This window comes from Lissotriton helveticus, chromosome 4_1 (genome assembly GCF_964261635.1).
Source record: "Lissotriton helveticus chromosome 4_1, aLisHel1.1, whole genome shotgun sequence".
In the NCBI taxonomy this organism is placed as follows: Eukaryota; Metazoa; Chordata; class Amphibia; order Caudata; family Salamandridae; genus Lissotriton; species Lissotriton helveticus.
In genome coordinates, this window is record NC_136063.1 from 1472202594 (window position 1) to 1472227720 (window position 25127).

Genomic DNA, 25127 nt, shown 5'->3' on the forward strand with positions numbered 1-25127 from the left:
AGAGGTTTATAAAAGTCAGATTCAAACCGCTCCACTTTGTTTTATGTCCACGTTCTTCATGATCAAGGATTCAGCAGAGTACTCAAAGTTCTCCTTAGAAGTCATGGCTGGTGTCTGCCTGACAGCCAGTCTCCCAGAGGTGAGGGAACATCATCTGAAGTCTGCCCCTTTTTGGTGGATTAGATGGGGGACTACCCAGAAGCCTCCCTGCCTTCTGAGAGAGGGAAGCAGTGTGCTTGGCCCTGCAGGAGGAGAGACTGTGTTTGAGGAGAAGCCAAGTGGGTTCCTGATATGTTAAAATCCAGACAGTGAGCGACTGCCAGGGAGCAAGCCAGGGGTGAAAAGTGTGTGGAAGCATTCATCTTCAGCTTGGGTCAATAAATACAGGGAGTAATGTCCCAGGTGCACAGGTGTAGGCAATAACGCTTTATTTGACCATTGGAATGTTGGGTTCTCGATTAAACAGCATGCACTGGCAGAGGGCTAACAAGGCTGGTGTAGTACTTCTCCAATATTCCAATGTTTGTTTTACCGGTGTTCCTGTTTAGTTTAGAACCCTCTACCCCCAGTGGGTGAAATGTTCTAATAGCATACTAATCCACCTGCCTCAGGCATACCAATCGTTTAAGACACTGTTCCTGGTTTTATGCCTTTGCCTCTATCTTGGACCTTTCTCTCGAGTAGAGGGCTTTTAACGTCCCGCATCTCAGCAGTGAGCTATAATGCTCGAATATAATCATGTATTTTATGGGTGATCATAAACAGTCCTGTACATTCAGAGCTAGTTCACAGAAATGAGTATTCATTTAAGGATTGTTTGTGCACGGTGTGTTTTTTTATGATAAAAAGCCTATTAGACACTCGTTTGTCTGCTTCATGAGGGCAATAAATTGAGGAATGAAATTAGAAGACCAGTAGGTTTTAACGCGTGGAATCAGTAAACATTTGGAATAAATGCCAGAAGTGGGCAGGGGCTTTCATCATAAAGTGGGAAAAGGGTAGGAGATGGAAACAGTTGATGAGTGGTCAAGAGGGGAGAAGTAGCAAAGCAGGGTAAGGGATATATGAGAGGTTACGAAAAGGAGAGTTTACAAGTGTGTCCCCTGTGAAAGGTAAGGAAGGAAGGCATTAGCTTGAGCATAAAAAGACTTTGCTGTCCGAATTGTTCCACTCCCTGCAGTTTCTTCTCCAAATTTTATTATTATGGGTAGTAATTAACCTTGCAGTGAGCAAGTTTTTCACTTTAAGGAGGGAAGGTTCTCATTAACGGTGGCAACCTATGTTAGAGTATTCCAAAGATTGAAGAGGAGCAACTAGACAGAATTATGAGATTTCCAGTTGTGCTTTATTTCTCAGTTTACCTTTCCCTAACTATGTCATCTGCCAAGTCAGCCTCCTTTTCCCATTTATATTGCACTTATTGCCTGATCATGATATCAATGTGCTCCACAAGCAGTTATACATATTGCACCCCGCTGCATCCAGAGCATGGCCACATATTTCGAGAATTACGGCCAGATTTATAATTGGACAGCAATGTAAAATCCTCCTTTTTATGGGATAAATGCAAAATTCCTAAGAATGTGGACTGAATAATGGTGCCAGTTTAGTCTCTTTGCTTTTACCACTTTTAGTGATTTTCTATTACCACACAATTCGAATGTAAGTCCTTGATGTAATGCACCATCATAAATGTAAGGGAACATGTAGCCCTTTCATTGTTATTATAGAGCTAGATTTAAGCATTGTTCTTTTTTGTGTTTCAGGCAGACTGCATTTAAAATGGCACACAGATTTTGGTGCAATTGAAAACACATGGCACATGAAACATGACATGAGGCCTAGTCAAATGCTTTTTAAAAGTAGCACTTTTGGTGCATGCAAAGTGAAAGACATGAAATGAGGTCTGGTCAAAACGCTTTGAGTCTGAAATGCTTTTATTTAAAACCATGATTAATTAAATAATCATGGACGTTTAATGTGTCTAGTTTAGATTTAACCCCACTATATAATGTATATTTAATTTAGAGGATGCTTTTTTTTAACTTTGAAAGTAGCACTTAATTGTGCTGAATTAAAGTGTTTTTGCAGTGTAGAAAAACTCATGATTTCAGTTTCCTCTTTAGCTGTGAAGATAAGATCTACACTCCCTGTTCCTGTCTCAAGAGACTTTGACTTTGTTGCATATTTAGATAATACATATTCAGTTCATAACACATCTTTTTATAATGTACTAGCTTACCCGTCGCGCATTGCTGCGATCTCCGAAGAAAGGAAATTCAAGGAAACTCGTCATGATACCATTCAATTTACATTCTGTCATTTTTATTGAAACTTATTCATTTTAATATGGAAAACATTTCAAATGTCGTTTTAATTCTATTAATTTTTTTGAGTGCTTGTGGATACACGATTTTTTGTTTTTCCGTCTGGGGCGTACATCAGTATTCGAAAGATTATAAGGACCCGGGGGGGCTGATATTTAAAAAAAATTATGCCAGAAACCTTTACGGGAGTGTACTCAACAACTTCCCAAAGTTTCCTGGCGATCAGATGAATGGTGTTTTAATTCTATGTATTTATTCGAGTGCTTGTGAATACACGATTTTATTTTTTTTCCATCTTCTGCGTACATCAGTATTCGAAAGATTATGAGGGCCCTGGGGGGCCGATATGTAAAAAAAATTTATGCCAGAAACCTTCACGGGAGTGTACTCAACAATTTCCCAAAGTTTCATGGCGATCGGATGAATGATTTAGTAATGCATATGCCAGAAAGCTTCGCAGGAGTGGACTCAACAACTTCCCAAAGTTTCATGGCGATCGGATGAATGGTGTAGTAATGCATAAAGGACAAACAGAAAGACAGACATACATTTGTTTTTATATAGATAGATTAATTAATCAACCATGCACCAACACTACACGTGGGGAAAACACATTTTGCATGAAAAGCTATCTAAAACATTAGAGCATGTTGCTATGAGTATGTATTAATTGTTTGCATTTTGAAAATTAGCACTAGAGCATGTTTATGCTATGTTGTACATTGCACATTTTGCAATGTGGTGCACAAATAATAGAAAAGCTTTTGCTAGGTAATAACTAATACTGGGTACTAGTATAGGGAGGTGAACATAATGGGTTTTATTTCATAAAATAATATTATTTTTTGTTTGTTTTGTTTTTGGGCCCAAAATAAAATGGATGCCTAAGAATACAGCATGGCTGAGAATTGTTAGCAGTGTGCTGAATGAGAGACGCATGCGCAGAAGAATGTGCCAACTACATGAACTGCCAAGTGCTTCAAGTGAAGACATATGGGTCAAGGCCACAGTGAACTGTACACTCCTGTCACCGTGCCAATGTACCAGTGTTTGTGGGAGAGTGTCATCCCTGCGTGCGATGTGAAAACGAAAAGGAAATAGACTGATAAATTTTTTTCCTATCAAATGTTGCAATATTTGTATAATTATTGATGGTGAAACATCTGACTGTATTAAGCCTTAACGGCTTCCTTTGTTAAAACTGGTATGAGTTGGATTTGCAATATGAACAGAATGGTGAGACCCTCATGTCACCTATGCTAACCAATCACAGTGCGAACTTCTACTGAAACTGCAACAGTATTAGTGTAGTCAGCCAATAATTAGAGTATAAATAATGACCCCTTAGGGGGCATGTCGGACTAGAAGAGATAGGAGGAGAGAGGAGAGGGAGCAGATGAGACCAAACATCATATGTGTTAGGTACGTGAACATCGCGGATGCAGCCTTGGAGGAGATTGCGTCCGAAGAGAGACAGAGGGAGGAGGGGGCAGAGAGGCATAGGCTAGCCATGCATGTCATATTTTTGGCACAACAGATCACATTCCTCTGTGGTCTTGTGAAGGGAGGGCAGCCTCTCTCTGTGAAACACAGAGAGACAGATTGAACAGGGCAGAGAAAGCAGCTGATGGAACAGGTTTAGATTTAGATGCTAAAACTCTAAGTTTATGCTTTCACTAACTAACTAGTTTTGAAAAGATGTATTTGTCTTATGCATTTATTTCTCTTTATGGGTTATTTTTGCCAATTAAATATGGATTAGCCCTGCAAAACTCACTCTTGAATTATATTTTTCCTGAACTCTTTAAAGAATTTTGACTGACATTTTGTGCCTCATTCCCTTACTTTATGGAATGCTTCGAATGTAACCTATAATATGTTCTGTATTAATTTTATTTTTCCCATTTTCAATTCTGTAACCTGATTGATATTGGACTAATGAATAAAGGGTCAGAGAACCTTAAGTTTTAACTAGAAAATAAAACCCTTTAAAAATACTCACAACTCTCTTTATTGGCTTAAATAGTAATTGCATTTTGATGTAAAGTCTCCTGAAAGTGATACACGGTGGCAAAGGTCCATCGCCTTTAAAGCGGTAATCTAGAGGTAAATTAGGTTTTGCATTGAGAAATTGCCGTGAAATTACCGCTGGATCAGTTATGTTTATTGAACGAACTCTAGTTTTACTACCACACACTTGATCAAGCAAAGTTATTTGAAACCTGGCAGGCAGCACGCAAACTGACTAGTTCAGCTAAGACCCTCACCTCTTAACCAACAGCCAGGACCATCCACCCTATCTGGAGATTCCCACCAATTTTTGGGGCTCTCTGTGTCAACAGTGCATCTACCTATGAGGAACATGCAGTTTTGGCACAGCTGCGAGCCAGCTGGCCCACCTTGTTGATGCAGCCATCTCAGCATTCTTTTTACTGTCTCGTCAACATATGCCCAAAGCTGTGGTTTGTTGCAGATACTGAAAAAAACAATGTCCCTTGTGCACAGGGTATTTACTTCCTGAGCTTCTGGGGCATTTTTTTATTTTCTTCCCAGGTCCACCATGCTTCTGCTGTCATAAACCCTGCGGCCTCTCCACCACTAAATGTGATGTAGGAACCATGTGTTTGACTTGCGGGGACCACACTGAATAATGGTCAGGATCCCCGCTCAACCAAACACTAAATGACCTTCTTAGTGAGAGTTAGTGGCTGGGGCAGAGGGGTATCAACTCTGTAACAGCCATGATGTTAGTTTTAAGTAACTTTCAGCCCACAACTTCACATATTTAAGCTCCTTTTGTTCTACGCTCAGACCAACAAGTTGATTTAACTTGGATATAGAAGGTTACAAATGCCATTGTTTTGGGTGTGCTGAAACCTTCTCCACATGTCATCCTTACCTGAACATCTGTGTACTAGTTTTCATCATGCTGGGACCACCCACACGCAACATAATGTTCTCAAGATTTTTCTTTAGCGGGTTGGTGAATTCCACACGCACTGTCATTTCTTGGCCAACCACCTTCTGTCCTTGAACCTAAACCAGAGTAAGGAAATGGAGGAGTGGAAATAAACAACAATGAAAAATATTTAACAATTAGAAATGTTTAACTATTTTTGATTTTTCATATGCACTTCAATTGATGTTTGTGTTTTTTTATTAGTTGTTCTGGAATTTTACAATTTGGGGAAAAAAAGTTTTTTCTTTTTACAGTTTACAGCTGATTTTTCTTCATGTCATGTTTTCCCTTACTGATTTCTCTAAGCAGTGAAAATGTGTCTTTTCATGGAATTCTGGACTGAAATAGTTTTGTAATAAAAAATACCCATCTTAAAGTTCTGTTAATTCAAATACAACAGGAATGTATGAAAGCTCTTCGCTTTTTGACACTGCTATTTCTTTGGCGATTGCGACAAACGTATGAAAGCCTTCATTAACCACTCAAGACCGTGAATTTTACTTGTAGAATATATATGTGCAGAACGGAATTTTGCATATCATAAACATTTGATCGGAAAACTGGTTCACACGTCTTTACTTTTTGTTCAACATACATGCAAAATTATATTGGATTGGTAAAGTGACAGCAACAATAACTGCGTTCTTTCATCCGTCTGATGACGCATTAATAAACAAAATCGAGTTATTAATAGGTTTACAGCACCAGCATCAACCTCCATACATTGGAAAAACATGAGCTTTTGTGGCATATTTGCTGTGGATTGCTTCCATTGATCATGGTGTATACAACATCATAATTCCTAGCCATCTACAGTCAAAACTAAATACTGGGCAAAACCATAATTTCCTATTTTATATATGTCTTTTCTGCTAAGGTGATCAATGACATTGTTGTTTTTGGCAGCAGCAACTTGCTTGAGCAGTCAGTGGCAGCTCCTCTGCTAAGGCGGAGGAGCATCGCCCCACTGCCTTTTTTTTCAGCAGTATTACAAAAAATAAAATGATAATGACTCAGAGGCGGGGCGGGACTGACAGAGCAGTCGAGGAGTGGTTTGTCCCCACTCCTAAGTGCATATAACTATTTGGACGGCCTTCTTGGACCACCCATACCAGACATGCGCACTTTCCCTCTTCTCCACCCAGGCTGCATTACAGCCTGGGTGGAGGACATGCCCAGGTCCACATTTACCATCTGAGCGCCGAGACACGGCGCTCAGACCAATCACAACGCTGCATTGCACATTGTGATTGGCTCAGGGGAGCCTGGGTGCTTCCAGTCTGTTTCCTGTTCCTGCCAGCGGGAGGAGGAGAGACGCGACCAGGAGGAGCGGCAAGGAGGATGTGGCAAGCAGGTAAGGTAAATATTTTTTTTTATTTAACCTCAACCCATCCCCCCATGCCGCCCCTCCGCCCCCGATCGGTGCCTGCCGATGTTGCAGAAAGTAAATGCTTTTTCATGACACATTGCATCTTATTAATATTTGTGCAAAGAGACAATGCTATATATAGCAGTTAGAATTAAACTGGCTACAGTTAGAGGGATGCTGCATTGGTGGTCAAGTCTGATTCCCCCCAGAGGACTTCAATGGGTCAGGCTCCAGAGTCTTTGTATGGGCAGGAATCGTGGAAGCTACTCAGTTAAATATGGGAAATTTGCAGCATTTCACAAATGTTAAGATAAATGTGGAAAGATGTCTAGTTCATGCATGTTTGTTCCCAAGTATCTTCAGTTGAGGAGTCGATGTACCAGGAACTTTTAAGTGTCTCAGGACAATGAGCTAAGGAATGATATCTAAAGTTAAGACATCTTGTTAGGGTATATATATATATATATATATGCTTAGTCTCACCTTGAAGGGAGGTGGGTCAGGACTGTTTAAATCTTTATATATATATATATATATATTTTGTCATCCAAAGTGCCTGTGCTTTCGGGGACGCACACGACATTTCTCCGCCCTGCGGGCTATCAATCAGCTTGCTTTCCGCTCTCCATTATTTAAAACCTGCCCGACGCGTTTCTGGGAACCTTTTCCCGTCATCAGGGGCTGCCGTCAAAGAATAATGTTCACACACCGGTATTTGCCAGACATTGATTTATTAGCCACACCCCTGGTAGGCGTATTGTTTAGTACCTCGTCATACCAAGTGTTTCTGGGATGCGTAGTCTGTTCGGTGCGTGGCTGTTGCATTAAAAATTCTTTGGCAAGTGATGCTCCTCAATTACCTATAGTAGGCTGGGTATTACGGTTCAGCAAGCTGTACATGTGGAGTCCTGTGCTCGAACCTCCAACTCGTTTGGAAGTGATGGCCTCGAACTGCTGCAAAGGGTGAACGCTGCAACAGCTGATGGTGCTCTCCCCCCGACCAGGCGGCCGGTAAGAATTTTGTCATCCAAAGTGCCTGTGCTTTCGGGGACGCACACGACATTTCTCCGCCCTGCGGGCTATCAATCACGCACAGGCACTTTGGATGACAAAATATATATATATATATATATATATTCAAAAACACTTTAACTCGGTTGAGTTAAAAAACGGCAAGCACTCAGATATCCATCACCAGATGTTTTATTACAAACCCCTCACCCTCGACAGACGCGTGTCGCTTTGCAGCTTCGTCAGTGCCAGTTAGTGTACACACAAAGTCGCCATTTTAACCCTCCAATTTGCCCACAAGCTTCATCAACATAGAAGACGGTGCCTCATGCAACTTTCACAAATGTGTTGCCATCTTTGAACATGTCTGTACCTTTTCAATTGGTAGGGTTAACATGGAATATAATAAAGTGCTCAAGTGCTCATTTAAAAACAGTATGCGACAGCAACTAAAATAAAGTGCATACGTGCTCTGGACAACACTAGGAACTTTTCAACATGACTATTTATACTGTTTACATTCATCATGTGTTTTCAATAGTACTTCACAATGAATTTATCAATTTAATGTCCCTCTTTGTATTTCTTCATATAGCCCTGTATGGGCCTATTCCTCCTGTTTCATACATTTACTAGACAGTCAAATCACACACTGGATTAAAGGATGATGTGCATCTATTATGTCTCGTTATTCTTTCCCAATCTACAGTACTCTCCAGGACTACTATCCGACATGATCCCATGTCTGATTTAGAGGTGTACCCACATTTCCTCGTCATTATTGAGCCCCCATGGGGACATGGTTTTGAGATCAATGATGTACCTTGACTCCAGCACTCGGAGTGCCCTGACCCTGTCTCCTCCTCGTTCTGAGCGATCAATTTGATCTATGCAGTAGAAACTCAGAAGGTCCCTATTGCTCTGGTGTCTCTGCAAAGTGGCGTGCCACCGGATAAGATCTATCATTTTTCGTTATGGCACGCATATGCTCAAGAATCCTCAATTTTGTAGGGTTGATCGTACTCCCTATGTATCTCTTCTGACAGGGACATTCTAGGCAATAGATGGTAAACTCCGAGTTACAATTTAGGAGTTTTTTGATCTCTTTGTTGGGTTTTCCCTCATTAGTTCTCCCTGGGTATTCAGTAACTTTTTTGCTGCTCTTACAGGCCTTACAGCGTAGGCAAGGAAAAAATCCTTTAGCTTTTGACAATTTTAACGGCTGTATTCTAGAGGAGAAGTGACTGTGGACTAGGTGATCTGCTAGTGACTGGCACCGTCGATATGTGATCAATGGTCTTTCAGGGAGGTGTTTTTTCAGCACATTATCGGTGGTTAGAATGTGTCAGTTTTTCTTAAATATATGGACCAACTCCCCTGCTCTAGTACTGTAATTTGTGATCATCCTCGTCGGTTCATCGCACTTTAGTGCTGGTTTTATCACCAGGAGGTCCCTCCTGTTGACTTTAGATGCCTTTTCTACAGCTTGTTTCAATGTATTGTTAGAATATCCCCTATTTTGGAATCTATGCTTGGCTTCTAATGTGGCCAGTTGGAAATCTCCCTCCCCTGAGCAGTTGCGCTTCAAGCGTAGGAGTTCACCATAGGGAACATTTTGAATCAAGCTCTTCGGGTGATGACTGGACGCGTGGAGTACCGTGTTCCTCCGCCGTGGGTTTTCTATAAAGTCTTATCTGGAGGCGATCATTGTTTATAAAGACCTCCAGATCCAAGTAACACACACTAGTCGCACTTATGGTGCTAGTGAACCTAAGATTCCAGTCATTGTTGTTCAGCGCGGAGATGTATTCCTCGGCCGAGGCACGGTCGCCGCGCCAAACAACAAAGAGGTTGTCTATATACCTCGTCCACATAAGTATGTTCTCAGACCAGTGATCATGGGCCTCACCCCACGCCTCGTGCCTCTCCCACCAGCCGACGAACAAGTTTGCGTAGCTGGGGGAGAAGCACGAGCCCATGGAAGTCCCCCTCGTTTGCTTATACAGTTGTCCTGAAAAAAGAAAAATGTTGTTATACAGGCAAAATTTCATCATACTTAGTAGCATGAGGTTATGTTTCTGATATCTTTCCGGTTTCCTATCAAGGAACCATTTAGTTGCCGCTAGTCCGTTCTCATGGGCAATGCATGTGTATAAATTGACAACGCCCAGTGTGATGAGAAGCATATTAGATTCCCACGTGATATTGTCCATTAATCGGAGGAAGTCCTGCGTATCTCTCACATACGAGGGTAATTCCTTCACGATGGGTGCCAAGTATGAGTCTATGAAACGTGATGTATTCTCCAATAGGCTACCGATGGATGACACAATCGGCCGCCCTGGTGGTTTTTTGGTATTTTTGTGGACTTTCGGCAAATAGTAGAAGGTGGGCAGTACTGGTGATTCACACTGTAGAAATAAAAATTCATCCATATTGAGCATGCCTTCCTCTTTCCACCCTTCCAGCATCAGTTGGTAATCTGTTGTACTATTGACATACTCAGTTCTTTTGATAACAGTGTAACAATCAGGGTCTTTTAGTTGTCTTAAAGCCTCCTGTTCATAATTATCTTTTGTAAAAATCACGATGTTGCCCCCTTTGTCGGAGGGTTTGATTTCAATGCTTTTGTCATTGTTTAGGGATTTGATGGCTTCCCGTTCCCTCCGAGTTATATTTGAAAGTCTCATATCCATTTTATTTTTTGCCAACTTCTCCAGATCCATTAGGATTGCTTCATTAAAAACATCGATGGCATCATGTGGAGCATTAGGTAGTTTCCTTGATTTGTTCCTCAGATTACTTGGATCCCGAACCTGCATAGTACTAATATTCTCGGTCAGTTGGCTTTGACCATTTCTTCCAAGAATTTCCTGAGTGGGAGCCAAGATATTCAAAAGTGTGTCTGAAAGCTCCTCTCCTATCACCCCAGGATTCCCATCTCCGCCTACTGAGTCCATACCACCTTCCATCTCTCTCGGATGTAAGAGAAAGATCTTTTGGAATTTGAGTTTTCTATTGTACCTAAATAAGTCAATTCTTGTGTTGACCAAATTGAACTCGCTTGAAGGACAAAAACTTAAACCTTTCTTTAGGACCCTAGTTTCATCATCAGTTAGTGTCCTCTTTGAAAGGTTGATAATATTGTTGTCGTCCGAGTTGATTACCACTTTTTGCGCCTCGATGTACTCCTCGTTACTCTTGGTGAGGCGTTTGGCAGCGCTCCCCCTCTTGCCCCTCCTGGTTTTCCTCTTTGGTTTTGTAGGGGTGGATGATTGTGTTGCTGTGGTCTCTGCCGAGTTTCCTTTATTATCTGGTACTCGTCGAAAAAAGGTGTCTCATTTGCTTTTTCTTTTTCTACGGGAAAGTTTGTCTGTTCCCCGTCCGACATCTCTACCTCAGATTCCGAGGTCTCTATGTTAGTGGTGCTCACAGTTCCTTGTGCAAGGAAAAAAAACAACAAAATATATATATATATATACGAAGAAGACTCCACACAGCCTCCAGGAAGCAACAAAGCAACGCCGGCGATGAAGGAGACGGACCACCAGGCTCAGGTTCGATATTTTATTTTACCACAACTAGGAACAGCTACGCGTTTCGGGCTTAGAAGCCCTTGTTCACACTACCAAAGGATTCAAATGGAAAAAACGGCCACCATGGTCTCTCAAATGCTTGCAAAAGCAGTATTTTATTAAGCAAAAAGTACCGGCAACTCGACGCGTTTCGGGACCTAGTTCCTTTGTCACGAGTGCCGTGAGTGCAATCTCTTCGTTTAAATAACAAAAACACTTGATTTCTCAATACATAGATAGTGAAAACAGACTGTAACTCTGTTAATTTTCCCAATAATCTTGTAGAATTTTCCACAGCAATTTAACTCTTATTAAGTAAGCACCATCTGTTGTTTAGAGTTACAGACTGTTTTCACTATCTATGTATTGAGAAATAACGTGTTTTTGTTATTTAAACGAATGAGATTGCACTCACGGCACTTGTGACCAAGGGACTAGGGGGCATATTAGCAAGGGGAAGTATCGCCGCTTTTTCGGCGAATTGTGCCGAGAAAGCGGCAATACTTCTAGAGCCCTATCCACAAGGGCATTTTAACACCTGGCTCAAGCCCACTTTGCATGGTGGCGACAAACATCGCTAATGACATGCAAAGTGGGCGTTCCCACGTCCAACCACATGTAAAATGTGGTTGGAGGTGGGAACACTCTATTACCAAGGCAGGCGTTAGGAGAGGCAGGCGTTACGCTTGCTCTGACCAGGTGTTAGGCATTGATAACATGGGGGTGTGGATCATAACGCTGAATCCACCCCCCATATTATCAATGCACACATTAGCGCATGAAAACAATGTTTGTTTTCATGCGCTAATGTGCCATATCGCCGACTATCGCCGGATTTCATTTCGCCTACGTGATGCACATTGATAATTGCGCGCTATCACGGCGAAAAAATCCGGCGATAGCCGGCTATACGGGAATGTGCGATGTGCGTTTATTAACGCACTTCTAGGTAATATGCCCCCAGGTCCCGAAACGCGCTGAGTTGCTGGTACTTTTTGCTTAATAAAATACTGCTTTTGCAAGCATTTAAGAGTCCGTGGTGGCTGTTTTTTCCATTTGAATCCTTTGGTTGTATCAGCGCTCAGTAGCCAATGAAAGACTTTATAACTGCACTCTGAAGGATGCAGCCATTTTGAAAATATTTCATTGCTGGAGCTTGACTCCATTCATAATTATTTCAGGATGTATCAGTTCAAGAAAAACTTTATTTGGTTATCACAACCATAAAGCATAATACTAAAGATAATTACTTGTTTAAAAATCAGTTTCAATAATTTAAAACTAAACTACATTAAAAAACCTTTAAAATAAATGTTTTACAATTCATCCATATTTCCAACTCATTTATAGCCTAGTTCATTTTGTTTTGTCTACGTTACATAGGAGGTTGTCAATCAAGGTAAGAAACGTAACCCCTCGACAGATGAGAATAGTTGATGCACCCCCCAGCCAGCAAGTCACAGTTTGTCTACAAGTGTGTATGTTAAGATCATTTAAAATTGGTTTTAAGAGTCTCATTCTTGCTTCTTTCATTGTAGGTCAAACGCACATCAGGTGACATAAAGATTCGGTGTGGTATCCACATAAATGGCAGTTTTCGTTTGGGAATTTTCCTTTCCATGATTGTCGCAAATCTTTGGTTTCATATTCTCCAAACCGATACATCATAAAACTCTTGTTTAAAAACAAACGAAAATGTGCCTCCAAATAAGCTTGCGGTTTCGGTTTAACGTAAGAGTTTATAACTGACCAAGAGTGTTTGCGTTTTACCAATGCTCTTTTATCTTCGACAAGGGACAGGGTTTTTACTGCACTATTACACACTTTATTGAATACTGCCCTTTCCATCTTACTATCCCATGCCTCTTGAATGTCTAGAGTAGCTGATCGTAAATATTCGCCCCATGAGTGCGATTTTTGTAAAACAAACTGAGCCTCTATTTCGGACCAGCAAAGGCTTTTCAGAGAACCAGGATCTGCTGCACTGAGTTTCCAGCATAATTTTATAAAAACCGATTGACGCTGGAATTCCTGACTTTGTAGACCGAATTCCAGACGGATCTGTGCAGGTGATGCACTTTTTGGAAGGTTAAAAACGGCTTTATACACCTTTGTCTGTAGTTTGTTTAAAACTTCAATATCCCGGCCGTGCCATATTTCCAAACCATATGCAAGTGCAGGAATTAATTGTGAGGCCATCACTTTCAAAAGATGAGTATATGATGGGCACTCAGTTTTTGTTTCAGTTGTTTGTAAGCAAAGATTAGTGATTGTGCCCTTGCTTTTATTGCTCTTTTCTGTTCAGTGAATGACATTCCTAACCCAAATTTATCCCCAAGTACTTATATGCCCTGCCTTCCTCTATTTGTTCCTTTTTGGCAAACCACCTGCGTTTTACTGGGCTAGGGCCTGGTAATTGCACAACTTTTGTTTTTTTCTTATTCATCTCTAGCCCTTGCTCATCAAAGTATGTTATCAGGTGGTTAATAACTCTTTGTAGGCCGATCGAAGTTTGGCTTAAGACCACAATATCATCTGCATATTGCAGGTACTGTATCTGGTCTTCTGCCAACTTTGGAGGATGCCCGATTATATTTGACAAATAAAGTTTCAAGTCGGCAAGGTGATTAATGAGATAACAATTTCTGTAGACCCTGTGGGGGACGTTTGTACTGATGCCCTGCTTGGGGTGTCTTTGTGGCCACACATCTTTTTTGTTCAAGTGATGGGGCATACTCTCTCTTTTTGATAGCTCGGCAGAAGAAGAGCAGACCTTGTGGAAGAGTGACATGACTGTCTTGGTTGCTGGCGACACAGGGATTGGGTGTGGCCGGCACCTGGGGAGACTGGGGGTTAAATGCTGGGCTGGGTTTCATTTGGGCCTACTGCCACCCGTGCCCGGTTGGCGCAGTTGGACATCCGGCCGGCGAAAGACGCTTCATGGTTCTTGAAGTGTGGGGTGGGTTGGGGATGTTGGAGGATTTGATCTTTCTTGTTTTACTTTATTTTGGTCATAAAGAACCATAAAATTACAATGCAACCAAAATAAATCACTAAAAGACACATCTTATTACATACAATAAAAAACTTTTGTGGAAATGAATCGATTTTAAAAGAATCCAATGTTCCAAATACAAAATGTCATAAATCCCCAATCATCGTCAAATTGCAAAGAAAAAAGCTAGGCAGCTGTAAAGTGTCTAGTGCACCTGTTCCTATGTGCAAACATACAAAAGTTCAGCATGTGCAAAGTCCAAGCTTTTGTAAAAAACACAAGTGCAACTTTTGATGGAATGGTTCCAATGCCAGGACACATTTGATTTACATACCAAATTCATACTTCAAAGTGACGCATTACAGTAATTCAAAATATCAGTAATCAAATAAACATAATTTAAAATGCATTAAGAATGTATGTGCGACATATTTAAAAGGGAATACAGTATATAAAATGTCACAATTCCCCAATCATCATCAAAAGAAAAAGCCAATCAGCTTTAAAGTGTCTAGAGCATTTGGACCTATGAGCAAAACATGCAAAGAGGCCAACATGTGCAAAATCCAAGATTTTGTAAGAAAACAAGTACAACTTATTGAGGGAAGGTTTCAAATTCAGGTCACATTTGACTAATATACCAAATGCATACTTCAAAGTGACAAATTTCAACAAATTAAAGTAGCAGCCGTCAAATAAACATCACAGTTCAAAATCCATTCAAAATATATATGCAACATGTTTAAGACTTGACATCGTTCTTGTGGGGGGCACAAGTCCTGGTTTGTCAGACTACTGGAGTATTCTGGTAGTCAAAACAAGATAAAGCTACATGTTTCAAAGCAGAATTATATATTAGAATGCCTACTTATAGGTAACTATAAATTATTAATGCAACGGTCGATGGCGGGGCAATCTCAAGCACATGCCTAAGCAATTCTCAAAGCCCATGTCCACTTTAAAAATCTTGACAGGGCAAAATGAATTGGTTCTGAGGTGTCAGACTTTAGTAATTGTAAAGGCCTCCATATGTCATCTTGCTCCTAAATTGCTCCATAGTGGAAGGATCCACTTTGACCGTAAATATGTATAACTATGACAAAAAGATAAAAAGTGTGCCTTAGTTTCCAAAGTATTGTAATAGTAGGGGCACCGCCCTCCAGCACCTCCCGACTTATCCCACTTGACTGAAAAGGCCTTAGTTGGTAATATGCCAAGTCTAAAACGAATATAAAAGGTATTCGCCTCAGAAGAAGGGATTCTGGCAAGAAATAATTAAAAGTACGTTCTGCATTTAGAAACTTTTCAATCAAACCATCAGACCGTGGCTCACTCCATATTACCTGAAGTATGTGGTCCCAATAAATAATCCTAATTCAGATAGCCGAGTTTTCCTATTTTACTGGGCTCTTCCCACACCTCCTCAATTTTTAGTAGGCTGCACAAAGCCCTCAGGGCGTTCAGCCATGCCATAATACATTTCGTGTCGAAGATGATTAACTCCTCAAGAGCAGTTCTGTATGGAGCGACAGCGGGCGTTATCCAGAATCTAACCCAATAGATCAATGTGATTCATTGTTTTTAAATTCAAGTCCCACTTTAGGGGTATGAGAGGCGTACTAACTGGAACATTCAAGGAAGATCTCATGAATTTGTTTTCTGAGCGAATCAGTTGGTTACATCCCCCGAGACCCAAATTGCTGCCCCACACAAAGTTCCTCCAAGGGCCACAGCTCTGTATACATCAAGGGCTGTCAAAACTGCCCTACTAGAAGTTAACTTGAATTTTTTCACAATGGCTGACAATCTGTTCAGGAGAGTAGAGGTACTATATGACAGCTGGAGATCCCATGCGAGAGCATCCGTAAGCCTAACCCTTAGATAATCGAAGTTCCTGACCTGCTCAATAGTTGTTCCATCCACGAGCATTTTATTCCTAAATGTACGGTGGGATCTTAAGGCCATGAATTTAGACTTGCCAACCTTGATCTCCAAGCCCCTAAGCTTACTGAATTCTACAAAATAATTCAACTCCTGCATTCCCATTGGTGTGTGTGACAAAAGCACAGTATCATCGGCAAACAGCAACACTGGAGTGCTGTGCCGGCTAATTTTCGTGCACCATGATAACATTCATTCAATACTTCCACTACGCCATTCATATACCAAGAAACAGTGTGGGAGCCAAGCCGCACCCATGTCTCACCCCCCGATTAATAGGGATCATAGTACTCAACTCCGCTTGGGCATTCCACCTAACCTGTGCATAAGTGGTTGAATGTAGTCTAACTATGACATGAAGGGGGGCATGGCCAAGCAACATGGCCCACAGGACGTGAGCCCTTTGAACTCCCAGCCAGCCAGCCCAAAGATCCTTCCAAATCCTCTTAATCACATCCTAAGACCGGCCAGGAAAGTACAAAGCCGTGCCGTGCTTTTTCCCTGCTGGCTCGGGGCTATTCTGCGGCTGCCCGGAGTAAACGACCGAGTGGATCACGCCATCAATGGCTTGGCCGTGCTGGAGTGCGGCTGCCCAGGCCTGAGAAAGCAAGACCTGTGAAGGCCAGAGCTCATCTGAAGCTTCAGAGTAGCTGTGGCCGCCTCACCTGCGGATCAGCATACAGTGAGAGGCCGAGCCCCAGTCCTCTGCTGTAGGGGACTGCACATCACTGCGGAGATGGGGGGAACTGACCTGTGGGACCTGCCTGCTGATTGAGTGAGAACGCGGCCTGGGCCGTGCTTGAAGCCCTTGCAGGCATCGGCTGATCCCGGTAGGAGAGCGCAGACTGCGGCCCCTCTTCCCCACCGGACTCCTGCCTTGGGACTTGCGGGGCCACACGGGTGTCTCCCATGGCCCTACCCTGATGCCTGGAGAGGTCCCTGAGATTGCCGACAGTGAGCCGCATGGGCCTTCTGGGTCCAGTGACTGCATTGAGATGATCATCTGGTCCCGGGCCATGTGCCAATAGCCCCCCTCCCTCTGGGAAGTGTGGACACAACTGAACACTTTTGGAGCCGGGAGGGGCTGCTGCGCGGTGCGACTGCCAGTGGTGGTCACCCTGCCTTCCCCACCCGTTGCAGCCCGAAAAGTGATGGTAGGTGCATGGCTGGACTGGTGAGACTCGGTGTGGCCATGGGGAACTCTGCCCTGGTGGCTTGGAGCTGTGGGAGACTGCCTACTTGAGGATAGGGTATCAGGGTTTGGTCCAGAGATGTCCTGAGGAATGCCGGGGCACAGGTGGGGAACTGTTGTGGCCCCTATTTATTTGTCCTCCCCAACAGAAGCAGACTAGCATCAGGAGCGCAGACATTTCAGGATCTCATTATACCACTGCTCCACCTGCCTGATTCTGGGTGCCACACTCCTCACAGGGGCGCAGCACGGATTGAGAATCTCCTGGAGAGGTGGGCCCCCACTGTGGTGAAGATCGCAGATGGCTGGCAGGGTGACTGTGGGGTCCGCCGGGGGGGCTGGCAGGCGCTGATCCCCCCCCCACACAGCAAGGCACTAGTTGGGCTCTATACTGGGGCTCCATGAATTGCGGATTGAAAGGGGCTTGAGAGTCCGACCTGTCACGCCGCCGTGTACATGGGCAAGGACAGGCAGCAAGAGCAGCCGGGCTGAACACTGTAACTCAATGTACCGTGGCGCAACACCCTCCCCAGTGGATAACTAGACAAACGGGGGAGGCGAGGCAGATGAGGAGGGGGGATCACCAAGCCGTCCCGGGTGCAGCTCCTTGCCGCTATTCAGGGTCTAGGAAGGCCCTAGAAGACCACAGTGAGGCCATCTCAATAGACGTCAATCTGCTCCAGTCAGATCTGCGTAAGGTGGCAGACAAGATCACAGTGGCTGAGGGAGATATAGTGGCTCTGCAGGGAGAAGTGTCAACTCTCACTCAACAGGTGGCCCAAATGACAATGGCCACAAGAGCACTGGAGCAACGGGCTGAAGATGCGGAAAGGAGTGCCCTACGCCGCAAAATCCATGTGCTTGGAATCCCTGAAAGAGGAGTACAGGGATCGGCCGACCAATTTCTGAAACACTGGATTTGCACACCGTTGCGCCCCAAGACGCTTTCCAACCTGTTCGCAATCGAGCGGGCCCATAGGGCTCTGGTGCGGCCCTTGCCCGGGCGCACAGCCTTGTGCCATAATAGTGAAGGTGCTAAACTACAGTGACAGAGCCTATCCTGCTCACTGCCAGGGAGCACCATGACCTCCAATATGATAATAAAATCACCATATACCCGGACTACACCAGACAGGCCCAGGAACTGCTTAAATCCTTCTTGGGGGTTAAGCAAAAGGTATGTGAGTTACAGCTGCAGTACATGCTTCTTTATCCAGTCAAGTTGATAATCCTAGTGCAGGTCAAGGCCCACTTTTTTCAGTCCCCGGTGGAAGTTTGGGAGCGGCTTGATATTCGGGGAGTTGGTCTCCCACCACGGGAGCCGCGTGGGCAGAAGTGGAGATGGGGCTCTCCCCCATCAGGGGTTCTCTGTGGCAGCCCTGTGAGGTGGAGGCTCATGACCCGGCCCCACAGGAGGCTCACAGGATCACGGTGGGAGAGGAAGGTTTGTTGCAGCTGGACACCATTGTGGATGCTGGGTCCCCGAATCTGCCAGCTGATGTCTCCCTCCTAGATCTGGGGGGGAGTAATGCAGGCACTTGGCCCAAAAGCAGACGTTGTCCCTGAGACCCTGATGGGCGAGTTCCCCGAACTGGAGGGTGATTGAGATAAGTTTGGCTGAACTGAGGGTGCTCGGTCAATGTGTTTCTCTGCATGCCTTGGAGGAGAGCTGTAACTTTATAAGGTGAGAGTGCTTCTGTGAGCAATGGCTGCAAGGGAGTGAAACACGTATCTGCTCCATGGGTGGCTTGGATGTATGGGGGGACTGACAGCGGGTACCTGGGGTTGGTTGCTTACTGCCTCTTGCGAGAACTAAATTTGCTGTGAATTTACTGGTTTGTGTTCGGGCGGGCGGCTGGGGTAACCTGTTATTGGCTTGCCCCTGTTGGCCTATTTGGGATGCTGTGTACGTTATGGTATGAGCTTGGGGTGGACAATTTTGGCTGTGATGTTGTGCTTATATTGTCCGTAGGCAGAGGGTGGGGTGTTTTTGTTCTCATTGTGTTGTTGGTTGTCAGCTGTGTGGGTGTACAGTGGGTGGAGGTGCTGGGCGGCGGTTGCTGCTGTTCGAGCAGGGTGAAAGATGGGCAGCATTTCCATGATCCATGATTAGGTTTCTCAGTTGGAATGTCAGGGGACAGGGCGTGTGCACAAAGCAACTCAGGGTGCTCTCCTTCCTGAAAAGACTTAATATCACATTTGCCTGCTTGCAGGAAACACATCTGGACAACACTGGGGCTGCAAGTGTAGGGAAAGAGTGACAGGCCAAATATTCCATTCCTCCTATTCTACATATGACAGGAGTGCGCTGATCTGGGTGGCCCCAGGAACTCCGTTCACCCTTCAGTACATGGAAGCAGACGTGGGGGGGCTATATGCTCCTGCATGGTCAACCAGATGGCCGCAAGAAAAGTTACAATCTGTTTTTTGAATGCTACAAACCCAATTGCGCAAATGTGAATCCATTTTTTCGTGTAATTATGTCCATTGAAGTGAAAGATCGATCATTAAACGTAGCTATAAGAACCAACTTATTGGTGCTAGAGATGCAACTTTAAATGCTGTTGTTGAACATTGTCCGGTTTCAACCGATTGGATCATAATTATTAACTGTAAGCAAAACAAATGGGAAACCCCTGCCAATTACCTTAATTGTTCGAAAGATGTGTTTATTATTATTCTGGGAATTGTTAATGTTGAACAAACTACTCAAGAATCTGTTGGAGTGGAATTTGTACAGTGTATATTGCCCAAGGTACAGAAGCCATTGCATAGTATCTACATGGGATGGCTAACTTAAGATCTTTCCGAAGTGGTTTCCTTTGCAAATCATTTTGTTGCTCTGAATGAGTGAAAGAAATAATCCACATACTCTAAATTGATATCTTTGCGAATGCAATCCTTCCTGCAAATGGTCAGAGGGAGGGGCATCCTTTCTGCAATATCTGTACCCTACATTTTAAGACAGCCCGAAGGGGGCCTACTGCTTAGTGAATGTTTTAACCCCTATTGACCAAAAGAGGCCATATAAACGGTGTTTATTAGCATAAAGCTCACATCATACCAAAATTGATGCTGGTGCTCGCAGGTTCACTCTGGAAACCTATGAATTTCCCTCACTACTGCTCTCAAGCAAAACAATAGAAGAAAGTGGTATTTAATATACACGTGTTCCTCCCTGCATTAGTAGTCCCATGTCTAGGCCTCTGGTCCAAATTACAGACAAACACACTTTTCTATTTTTCTTTTAAACCCTACCTCACTGGCATCCTCCTGTGATGGGACCTTTTGTGTAAACTAAATTGTACTTTGATTATTACTATTGATTTTGCTATTGTGATTGTCCACATATAAAATGGAAACTCCCTTCAAGGTGTCCTGTGTGAAAGTAATGGTCAGTGTGAAACTGAAAATATTGTGAAACACTCAAGACGGTCAGTTTCTGATATGCTTGATCAGATACCTTTCACTTTATCGTCCAAATGTGCTGATGATATAGGGTCAGTTCTAACAAAATCTGTATAGATTGGAGTTATCCCTATAAAAAGCTACCCCACATACCACATTACCCATTGCACCTTGAGGCAAAGACAGAATCAGCCTAGCCATTACTGAAACAAGGGCTTTTAGTAGTGTAGGAAGGTAGATCCCTGACTATGGTTGCCCCAACTTTTTGCCTGGTGTTTTGCTGGTTTTCTGACTTAGTTGACCTGGGGCCCTGCTATTCAGGACCCCAGGCCTACTGCTCTCTCTGTAAAATGGATTCCATGTACCCTAGGTACATATCCAATTGGATACTGAGTCACCTTATCAGTCCCTGTACAGTGTACCTTAGGTACCCAGGGCATAGGTGTACCCAGGGCCTACCAGGGGCTGCAGCATGTATTATGCCACCCCTGGCTGGCCATCCAGATCTGACACAACTGGCTGCACGGCAGCTGGGGCAAGGTGGTGTAATCACCCTTTGCTTTAGATATAGTATACCTATATCTAACCCTAAAAATGGACACACAGATCTCCTATCAGTCACTCCTATGGCAGGCCTTAACAATCCTGAAGGCAGAGTGCTTGGAATCGTGTGAGATAGTGCTCTGGCATGAGCTGAGCCTGTCTGCGGCTTTCGGGATCCATCCCTTAGCCGTTTCCATGATATCGCATACCATATACTCTTAAGTGCATTATAATCCTCGCGGTTATATGCCAACTCTGGTATCGCTTTATCAAAACATGTCGAGTAAGGTGTCATACGATTTGGAATACTAACCCCTCGCCAATTCTGGCGACGGGGTTAGCATTCCACCCTTCTAGAGGGACACGACATGTATGTAACCTGTAACCCCGGTTAAAGTTAGACAGAGCCTTAGCTCCACAAAATGGATGCTGCCACCGAGACACAAGTCTGCCCTCCTGCTGCTGGGAGTCCTCCCAGCCCAGGAGGCAAGGACAAAGGGTTTCCTGCCAGGGGCGGTGCCAGCACCGTCCCAGACAGGATTTTGTGTATTCTAGGTAGGCAGGGCTTTAGAGGAAGGTGACTGCAAGTGGTACCCCGGTGCTCACTGTGCATAGGCCGGCTGAAACCAGTTCCAGGGGCACTCCAGCCCCTGGCCTGGGGAAAGCCCGCCAAAGGAGAGGGGTGTAACCACCCCCCTCCTAGTCCCACCCATAGGGCAGGACTTAGTCGCGTGCCAGCCCCTTTTTGCAGGATAAAGGTAGGAACAGGCCCCCTTCCAAATCAGATCATCTTTGGAATCAAGACACGACTTTCTGCGAAAGGACTTCAAGATTTCTTCTTCAAGATTCTCCCTTGTGGCTAAGGAGTAGTCACCCTGCATCCGCAGGCACCATCTCAAGAACACTGCGGTCTGCTGCAAGTCCTTCCTCCGGAATCCGACTGCCCAGCTCGACAAGACCCGGCTTCCCTGGCACCTCCGACCTCTACTCACCTCTACAGCCAAGCTGAGAACCGTGAGTGCGACGAGACCTCAAGGGACCGACTATTGCCAAGACTGCACGACTTCTTCACAGCAAGCCCGCCGGGTAATCTACTGGCGAGTGCTTTGGGGTCCGAGAAGCCCCGACCCTGAGCAGCTCCAGCACCGAAGATCAGCCCCCCAGCATCTCCACGATCGGCGTGGGGCCCTTCTGCTTTTTGCTGCTCACCGCGTTGTTTGGCTACTAGCCCACTGGCTTGTGGCCTTCTGAACGACGCCCGACGACATCACTGCTGCTGGTCTGGTTGCTCCAGACTGGCTCTTGCTCCCTTCCAGAAGAGGAGCACCCCGGACCCTCCTGGTCCACTCAAGACGCCATTTTGAGTCCACCGCGTGGGCTTGAATTAGCCAAGGCTTGGTTGCCCAATCCTGGGTCCTTCGACGCCGACAGCTTTATCCATCGTGGGACAGCTCGCCCCTCCATCCTGGTCGCCGACAACGCCTCCTGGTCCGTGAGATCTGCAGAGCACAGCGTCGCCCACTCACCTAGTCGAGGTGACTACCATCCGGTGCCCTCCTGGTGCCCCCTGACTACTGGCTAGTAGTCACGAACTTGGTCCCCTCTGCTTTCAGGTATCAACCATCTTCAAGATCCAGGCTTGGATCACTTCGAACTCTCTTCACTGGTCGCCTGCCAGCATCTTTCTTCCAGGCTCCTGGTTCGTCTACGAGGATTCCCGACGTCTTTTGAGACATATGCAGCTGCAGCCCCTGGGCTAGGTAACTTCGGCATTTCGGTGCCCCAGCATAGCCTCACTATCCAAGGGTCAGGATCCACTTTCGTTTGCTCCCTACCAGGTCGGGTTCGCCCGTGAACACTAACTTTAACTTTACTAGCTATCATAGACTTTGTCCCGAATCCCGCGTGAGAGTGCACACTCTGCACCCGAGTCCCCTGGGCCTCCTAGAAGTAATCTAACGATTCTATAGTCAAGTCCTAGCGATTCCAAAGCCTATTAGTACTGTACTTACCTGCTAGTAATTTCGCATTCCACTTTTAGAGTATATGGTTTTTCGTGCCCCTCGGGCATTTGTGTAAATTGTGCGACTTGAAGTATTTTTATAAGAGTTTTGTTGTGTGCTTAGCTCCCTGTCTCATAAAGAGCCAGGGTAGTCTTGTTATAAATAAATACACTGTTTATTTTCATAACAACTTGTGTGGTGTCCTTTCACTGGGTGTTCAAGGGGTAATGTGATGGTAAAACAGCTGGCTTAACACGCCCTCTAGAGTCTTAGCCTTAGACTGCTCGTATCCATGCTACTAGGATAGCTGGTCTATAAGGTTGACTTACAACCAATCATCAATGGGGGTTGTTTGGACTGATATATAGTGATCACTAGAATAGTGAGCACTGCACATCAGGCCAACTTCTCACATTGGTGAGCAGCGGTTGGGATTTGAGCTTGCTGTTGTTTTACCACACATATCCTAAGAATATCTTGTGAAAGATCACATAAGTACTAAAGGTACATATAACTTAGCTTAGAATACTCTGAGTTCTACTGAACCAGCTGTTGTAGCTCCTAGGGCCTAGCACACCCTAAACTACAACTCTAGCAAGGGATCAGTAGGTAAACATATAGTGTAGGTAAGTGCACCACTTACACCTCACTAGAAAAGCATGTCTACCCATGGAGAGTCTTCAGAGACTCCCCTTGTGGTTATTGACCCTCCACAGGTCAACTCAAGATATGCAGCTCTCAATTTCCAGGAGTTGAGACACTTGTGTACCTCCAGGAAATTGAAACAGGGGTCTAACCCCACCACTCCCTTTCTGTTGGGTCTCTTAGAGACTTATGATGCTAGGAAAGCATCTCAGGGAGATGGGAATATGCCAGCCTTAGAAGGGCACCTTGGTGATCCAGACCTCCACAACACTGTAAATGCAGTTGAGGAGGAGGACCCTGAGGAGCTCTCTGGGGATGAGGTAGACAAAGGTCTTGAGGTAGTCAGAAGGCTAACTAGGGCCAACATAGACTTGCTTGGGCTAGGATCTGGGGGACCCCCAGTACTGACCCTAAGTAGGCCTAACCTTGGAGTTAGGAGAGATAGATCTCTTTCTAGGGACTCCAATAGATCTCTGCACTCTAATGCCTCTTCTCAGAGGAGAAGGAACTCTCCCCAGAGGAGATTGACTTCCCCTCAGAGAAGGGAGCATGAAGCTAGGATGAGGCAGGCTACTCTGAGGATTGAAAGGGAAGAACTTGCCCTGGCCAAAGAGAAGCTTGCCTTTGCTAGAGAGCAGCAGATGAGTGGGTTAGCTCCCACTGGTGGCAGCAATCTCCCAAGAGATAGAGAGAAGGGTTTAGACACTAAACACCTGACAAAAATAGTGCCCCCCTTTAAGCAAGGGGATGACATCCAGAAATGGATGGCTGCTTTGGAGAGGGCCTGCACTGTGCAGGGCATTCCCCAAAGTCAGTGGGCAGCTATACTGTGGCTCTCCTTTGATGGTAAAGGTAGAGACAAGCTCCTCACTACAAGAGTGGAGGATGCTAATGATTACCAGGTCCTGAAAAATGCACTGGTTGATGGGTTTGGCTTAACCACTGAGCAGTACAGGTTGCTGTTCAGAGACACCCAGAAAACTCAGTCTCAGGACTGGTCTGACTTTGTTGATTGTGCCACTAAGGCTTTGGAAGGCTGGCTACTGGGTAGCAAGGTTACTGACTTCACAGGATTGTATAATCTTATTATGAGAGAGCAAGTCTTAAATAATTGTCAGAACCAGTTATTACACCAGCACCTGGTAGACTCTGATCTGAC

The 25127-nt window shown here is 44.5% G+C and overlaps 1 protein-coding gene across 1 annotated transcript in view; it reads right to left on the minus strand.

Moving 5' to 3' along the window:
- Positions 1–25127, minus strand: part of F13A1 (coagulation factor XIII A chain) — a 485935-nt gene that overhangs the window by 16391 nt on the left and 444417 nt on the right. The window contains exon 14 of the mRNA XM_078688057.1: positions 5227–5363. Within this exon, the coding sequence (XP_078544183.1) occupies positions 5227–5363 (137 nt within the window). The remainder of the gene's footprint in view (positions 1–5226; positions 5364–25127) is intronic.